Source organism: Monoraphidium neglectum (assembly GCF_000611645.1).
Source record: "Monoraphidium neglectum strain SAG 48.87 unplaced genomic scaffold scaffold02681, whole genome shotgun sequence".
Taxonomy (NCBI): domain Eukaryota; kingdom Viridiplantae; phylum Chlorophyta; class Chlorophyceae; order Sphaeropleales; family Selenastraceae; genus Monoraphidium; species Monoraphidium neglectum.
In genome coordinates this window covers 1-6,682 of record NW_014010947.1, presented here as the reverse complement: position 1 = coordinate 6,682, position 6,682 = coordinate 1, and the positions used below count along the sequence as shown (strand labels likewise).

Below are 6,682 nucleotides of genomic sequence, written 5' to 3'. Positions count from 1 at the left end.
GGGCGCATGCACAGCACTGCACAAAGCGCAGAGCCCAACCCGCCTCTGACCCGCCCCACCTCAAAGCCCTCCAAAATCCGTCCCGGCTCCTCCGACGCCAGCGCCTCTGCCGCCACGGCCGCCGCCTCGTCCTCTGCGCCAGCGCCCTCCCCAGCGCCCCCACCCTGCCCTGCCGCCGCCGCCGCTGCTGCAGCCCAGCGCTCCCGCAGGCCCTCCGCCACTGCCGCCCCCAGCTCTGCCAGCCGCCCCCGCAGGTCCCTCTCCCGCTGCTGCTGCCGCTGCAGCTCGGCGCGCGCGGCGTCGAGCTCGTCCTGCAGCGCCGCGCGCGCCTCGGCGTGCCGCCGGCGCTCCGACTCGAGCGCAGCTGAGTGCTGCGACTGCAGGGCCGCGGTGTGCTGCGTCCACCTGGGCGGCAGCCAGGTATTGATTATGTTAAACAGCTGCAAACTGGCAGCCAGCGCATGCAATGCGTCCAGCCCGCGTTGGCCAGCCGCCTACCAGGGCAGTCGGCGCGAGCCACCCCACCTCTGTCGGGACTATGGATCCCTCTTTCCCCGCCAGAGCCCCATGCTGGGCAGGGCCGGGCCGTGTCAGCCGCGCACCTGCTGTTGACCTCCGCCAGCCGCGCCGCCCACTCCTTGCCTGCAGACGCCAGCCGCTGCCGCACCTCGTCGCGCAGTAGGGCCACCTGTCGCGGCGCAACGCAGGAGGGGGATAACGACGGGCCAAAGCGCCTGCATCCCTTGAGCCGCGCACCTCTAGCCACATGCCTTCAACTGCAAAACCTGTTCAGTTTCAGCCGCCATGCGGTTTCCTCGCATGCAGCTCTGAACCCTCTGTTTGCAGGCAGTCGCACTGCAACGCAAGTGCCCCCCTTCAGTCGGCGATCAACCCCCAGGCAGCGGCCTCCAGGCCCTGTTGCGCTGCTCGCCGCACCTTGCCGCGCAGCCCGTTGAGCTCGCCCCTCAGCGCGGTGCCGTGGCGCTGCAGCTGCGCGCTGCAGTCGTCCCGCGCCGCCGCCACCGCCGCCTCGGCCTGCCGCTGCACCTCGCCCACCCGCGCCTGCGAGACAAGGACAGGCAACAGGGTGCACTAATCATACCTCCTGCACCCGCACATCACCTTGAGAGCTGCAAAAAGTAGTCACACATGCGTGTACGGGAGGTGCTGTCCCAAGGCGCCGCAGTCGCGACGCCCCCGAGCCGCACCTCGAGCCCCGCCGCCCGCTGCTGCGCCTCCGCCGCCAGCGCCTCCTGCTGCCGCCGCGCCGCGCGGCAGGCGTCCAGCTCGGCCTGCAGCCAGGCGTTGACCTGCTGGAGGTCCATGCGGCCGCGCTGCGCCTCGGACAGCACGCGCTCCGTGTAGGTCGCCTGCTGGGCAGCCTCCTGCAACGCGGCAGAGGGGCGGATGGCAAACCATAGCCTTGGCGCCAGCCCTACTCCGAGAGCCAGAAAATATGTTGGCACTGAACGGGCCGCCCGAAAATGGGTGAAGACCAGGGAGTGTGAGAGAGATGAGGAGAAGCCGCCCCGCGCACCTGGGCGAGGGCGCCCTCCCTCTGCTGGGCGCTGGCCCGAAGCGCCGCCAGGTCAGCCGCCAGCTCTGAGCAGCGGTCGGACGCCGCTGCGGCCTGTCGAGATGGATGGCGGTGCCGAGTGAAGCGCGTGTGCTGCAGTTGGTGCTGGCGGGCTGAGAGATCCAGGTGTTTGTGACGCTTTGGCAGTTTCCACAGGCATAGACCGACTGTGCAGCGTCTGGCGCTTGCAGGTGCCAGAGCCTTGCATGGTGCAGCGGCGCGTCGAACAAGACCACGCAGCCTGGCGGCAGGGCTGCACCTGCTGCCTGAGTTCGCGGTTGTCTGCCGCCAGCGCGTCGAGGCGCTCCACCAGGGCGCGCCGCTCCTCCTCAAAGGCGGAGATGACGCCCTCCATGTCCTGTGTGGGCACGGATGGGCAATCGGAGGATTACAAGGAGGGTGGATTGCCCAGTAACCCAGGTCCGCTGGGCTGGGCTTGCTCTGAAATCTTATCATCCCAGGGGGTGTCACATGGCTGGTGAAAACAGGCGTTAGATTGAAGGGAGCAAGACATTGAAGGAGAGGGCATTAAGCAGCCTGCCTACATCGAGCCTGGGCCAGCCGCACCTGGATATTCGTGAGGTTGGCTGCCAGAATGGTGTCTGTCAAACTGCCGCCGCCGCCGCCCGCCGTGCCCGGGCTGAACGACACCCCCGCAGCCGCCAGGCTCGCCGCTCCAGAGCGCCGCCACAGGCCGGACGCGCCGGCGCCGCCGCTGCCTGCTGGGGACACGCTCCGTGGCGCCAGCCACGGGTCGCGGGCGGGGCTGCTGTGGGTGGCTGCGCCGCCGCCGAGCGGGCTGGACCGCGGCGCTGGGCTGCCGGTTGGCGTGACCATGCCGCTGCCCGCGGCGCTCCCAGCGCCTTCGTAGCACGTCAGCCGCCGCTGCAGCCCCTGCTTGGCAGCTTCCATCCCCTGCATCACCACGCCCATCCGCCGCTGGTCCTCCACGGCCGCCTGCAGCCGCTGCTCCAGGTCCGCGTTTGACCGGTCAAGATCGTCGCGCGCTCGCCGCAGGTCGTCGCCCGCGGACCGCAGCGCCTGCGCGTCGTGCTGGGACGCCCGCAGCGCGTCCTCAGCTGCCGCGAGGGAGCGGCGCAGCGCGTCGCGGTCGGCGCACACCTCCTGCAGCCGCTGGCCCTGGGCCGCCGCCTCGGCCTGCAGCCACGAGACCTCCCGGGACGCAGCGTCGCGCGCCGCGGCGAGCTGCGGCGGGTGGTGAGGGGCAGGCAAGGACATGCAGCGTGTTTCAGGAGCGTAGACTGGACCTCGGGTATTACAAACTCGATTGGATTTCTAGAGCCTAGCCAAGAATCTAGCAGAGCTGCAACAACTCATCACCCAAAGCGGATACGGCTTGATGCACCCAGGCACTTTGCATCGTGACTCCCGAGCCGCCCCACCTCTTCCAATCGCGCCTCCAGCCGCCGCCGCTCCTCCCGCTCCCGCTCCCACCGCTCGTCCGCCGCCGCGGCCGCCTCCCGGCCCCCTGCCGCAGACTGCTGCGCCCCCGCGGCCGCCGCCTGCGCGTCGGCTGCGGCCGACTGCGCGGTGGCGAGCGCCTGCTGCAGGGCCGCCTCACGCGCGACCGCCGCGCTGAGCTGGTGCTGTGTCTGCAGGGCGTCTCCTTGCAACCGCTGGATCTGTCGTGGCATGAATTTGTGTGTGCGTCGCAAATTGCATACGCATATATCATGGTAAGAGTGATATATAAGGAATGTGAGCTTGTGGTGCAGCTTCCAGAAGTTGTCAGCGACGCAGCAAGGGGATGCTATACTTGCGGCATCGATGATGAGGTACCACGCAAGCAGCGGTCGCGCAGCCGCCGCCGCCAACCTGCAGCTGCAGCTCCTGGCGGGCCGCGTCCGCGCCCTCTGCTGCTGCTTGCGCGGCCTGCCGCTGCTGCTGGAGCATGGCCCGCTCCGCCTCAAACACCTGCGGGTCACGGCGCGCAGGTCAAGAACATTCCGTACGCCATGTAAAGTGGTGCAGTGCAGCACACCCCAACGTGCAGCGAAGGGGTGCCAAGCCTCAACGCGCCGCGCGCACACCGACCTTCAGGCGCGCATCCAGCGCCGCGGCGTGGGCCGTCGCCTCGTTGCGCTCGGCGGTGCGCGCCTCCAGCTGCGCGCCGGGGTGTGATGGGTTGGAGCGCGGTCAAGGCACTCGCTGCAGGGCTCCAGCGGGCATGGTTGTCACGCGGCATCAAGCCTCACAGGCCCTCACGCCGCGGGGTGGCGACGCTGTGCAAAGACAGGCCTAGGATGAAAACAATGCAAGCCAGACAATGCAAGAAAGAGCTACTTGCAACGCACAAAACGGGCACTCACCTTGGCGTTGAGCTCTGCGGCGGACTCGCGCTCCCCGCGCGCCGCCGCCGCGCCGATCTCGCCGACCGCGCCCTGTAGCTGCGCCAGCGCGCGCCCCAGCTCCGCCAACCGCGCCTCCAGCGCCGCGTTCGCCGCGCGCAGCTCGTCGGCCTGGGCGCGCAGCGCGGCGCAATCCCTGCTGGAGGACGCCAGGTCCTACGCTCGGCGGCGAGCCCGCAGCAGCGAGGTGGGGTTGCGGCAAGCGAGTGTCAGGATGCAACTCCTGTTGCAACATTGATCAGCCGCATCTCCATCGGCAGCACCTTTGAGGGTTTGTTGCCGGTCGCTCTGGCCGCTTTTCCTGGTCCCCGCGTCTTTTGCAATCCTATGGTCAGCAGCCTGCCCTCCATTGAACCAAGGCCCCGCGCCCTTGCCTGCGTGAGCGCCGCGACCTGCGCCTCCAGCTTCGCGCGCGCCTCCGTCGCGTCTCCGAGCCGCGCCTCTGTCCGCTGCAGCTCCAGCGACCAGCTGAGCTCGGCCTGCTGCAGCCGCAGGTGCGCCGCGCCCTCGGCCTCTGCAACGTGCACGCGCGCGCGTGCTCGCGATGAGATGTTGAACTGCGAGCGCAGCGCTCAAGACGCAAGGTGCCCTGCGTTGGCGTCACCACACATCTGCATGGCACAAACACTCGTGGCCACGTGGTGCGCTTGCGCACCAGCTTATCCCATAAACTAGCAGACCTCGTTTTCAAAGTCAATGTTTTGCCGCTCTGACACCAGCCGCCCCTCGTCCCCTCACCCGAGAGCCGCGCATCGCTGCGCGCCGCCCACTCGGCGTCCTGCGCGTCCAGCCGTCGCCGGCACTCCGATGACAGCTCAGCGTGCAGCGCCTGGACACGCGCCTCCCACGCCTGGCATGTGGTGGGTCGAGAACGGTATTGCTGCAGGGGCAGCAGGCGGCATGCAGCCACAACCCCAAAAACCACAGCTTCCGGGCACTCTCTCTGGACCCAGTGCCTCCAAGCCGAAAGCCCCCTCAACGGCGCCTCGTCTGCGAGCACCATAGTTTGTTGCTGCCAAGCCCCAGATCACCTGCGCCGCCTCGGCCCTGCCCAGCCGCTCCGCCACAATCTGTCGCAGCCGGGCGTCAAACGTGTCCACCAGCGACCCGCCGCCGCCCTCAGAGCCGCCCGCCAGGCTCGCGGCGAACGCGGCCGCGCTCAGGGAGGCGGCGGCGGCCGCGGAGGGCGAGCCGGGGGCGTCTAGCTGGTGGCTGGGCGGCTGGGGGGGCGCCAGCACCTCCAGCGCTGACATATAGCGCGCCTGCAATTCCAGCTCCTGCAGCGCACCCAACGAGTTTGGCGGCCCGCCCTTGTTAAGCACGGCAGCTACTGGGCCCGTACCCGTGACCCGCAGCGCCGCTCTGCTAATGCTGCGCAGCCAACCCCCGGCCGGCCCTTAAGAATACCAAGGCGGCCCCTCAGCCGCCTCACACACAGCCTCTTTGCGCGTCCTCACCTGTATGCGTGTCTCGTACGCCAGCTGCTGCCCCCTCAGCTCCAGCTTCACCCGCTCCTCCGCCGCCGCCAGCGCCGCCTCCACCGCGGCTGTTTGGCGCGTGGCGGCCGCCTCCAGCTCCGACTGCAGCGACTCCACCTGGGACTGCAGGGTGGACGCCTGGCGGCCGCAGGGCAGGGGAAGAGGCAGAGAACGCGCATTGGGCACATGCTGCTGCTGACATTGGCAAGGAGGGCTGGTGGGTTGTTGATGCACGCAGACCTGCAGTTCTCGCACGCAAACGAGGCGGGGTCGTATGCAGGGCCGCTCACGTGGGAATGCAGGGAGGCGGCCTCCGCCTCATGGGCCGCCCGCTCGTCTGCCAGCCGCCCCTCCAGCTCAAGGACCTGCAGGCGCCCATGTCTCATTACATGTCAGTGCGTTGAGCAGCGCCAACGATACGACGAAGCACAGAGACAAACAACTGCCCAAAGCAGCAAGGCAAGAACGGGGAGTGAACGAGCACTTTGCAGGCTTGCGCCGACACACCCCATCTGCAGGCCCATGCCCACCTGTGCCATGCGGCCCGCCGCCTCGTGCTGCGCTGCCGCAATCTGCGTCGCCATCTCGCCCATGCGCCTGTCCAGCTTCCTGGCCGCTTTCGAGTGCTGCCTGCCGGAATGGACGGTAGCGCGGGGTCATCAAACTCACGGCGTTCGGAGCATTGACCCGTGCCGCAAACAACAGTGCAACATCCCCGATCTCGCCGCTGGCTGTTTGGGGGGGAGGGCGGGCGCTGGCTGCAATCATGACAGCTGCCAACGCGGTCCGGACCCATTCACATGCAATATGCAACAACTTCCTCCAGCAGCTGAGCCGCACCTATCAATGTCCTTGATCGCTGCCCTCGCCGCCTCAAGCTCCGCCGACAGCGCCCCCCGCGCCGCCTCCCCGGCTGCGGCCTCCTCCGCCGCCGCCGCCCCGCGCGCCCGCAGCTCGCCCTCCGCCGCCTCCGCCGCCGCGCGCGCGGCCGCCTCGCCCTGCGCGAGCGCCTCGGCGCGGTCTGCCAGGGCCGTGATCCGCGACTGCAGGGACCGCCGGTCCGCCTCTGACTCGACCAGCAACCCCTCCAGCTCCCGCAGGGCGCCAGCCAGCTCCGTCTTGGCCGCCCTGGCGTCCGCCGCCGACGCCGCTGCTTCGTCCGCGCGCACGCACGCCGCCTCTGCCGCGGCGCGCGCCGCGCCCAGCGCCGCGCGTGCCTCCGACAACTCGGCGGTCAGGGCGGCTGCGTCGCGCTCGGC

At 69.4% G+C, this 6,682-nt stretch overlaps 1 protein-coding gene across 1 annotated transcript in view; it reads right to left on the bottom strand.

Annotated features, from left to right (window-relative positions):
• Nucleotides 1-6,016, bottom strand: part of MNEG_11301 (hypothetical protein) — a gene marked incomplete at both ends in the record, with an annotated part of 7,656 nt that extends 1,640 nt beyond the window's left edge. The window contains 17 exons of the mRNA XM_014040227.1: nt 60-405; nt 603-688; nt 937-1,062; nt 1,209-1,385; nt 1,538-1,630; nt 1,836-1,934; nt 2,144-2,782; nt 2,980-3,219; nt 3,413-3,511; nt 3,632-3,700; nt 3,907-4,101; nt 4,338-4,459; nt 4,684-4,795; nt 4,977-5,222; nt 5,403-5,561; nt 5,714-5,788; nt 5,954-6,016. Of these exons, the coding sequence (XP_013895681.1) occupies nt 60-405; nt 603-688; nt 937-1,062; nt 1,209-1,385; nt 1,538-1,630; nt 1,836-1,934; nt 2,144-2,782; nt 2,980-3,219; nt 3,413-3,511; nt 3,632-3,700; nt 3,907-4,101; nt 4,338-4,459; nt 4,684-4,795; nt 4,977-5,222; nt 5,403-5,561; nt 5,714-5,788; nt 5,954-6,016 (2,946 nt within the window). The remainder of the gene's footprint in view (nt 1-59; nt 406-602; nt 689-936; nt 1,063-1,208; nt 1,386-1,537; nt 1,631-1,835; nt 1,935-2,143; nt 2,783-2,979; nt 3,220-3,412; nt 3,512-3,631; nt 3,701-3,906; nt 4,102-4,337; nt 4,460-4,683; nt 4,796-4,976; nt 5,223-5,402; nt 5,562-5,713; nt 5,789-5,953) is intronic.
• Between the last annotated feature and the right edge of the window lie 666 nt (nt 6,017-6,682).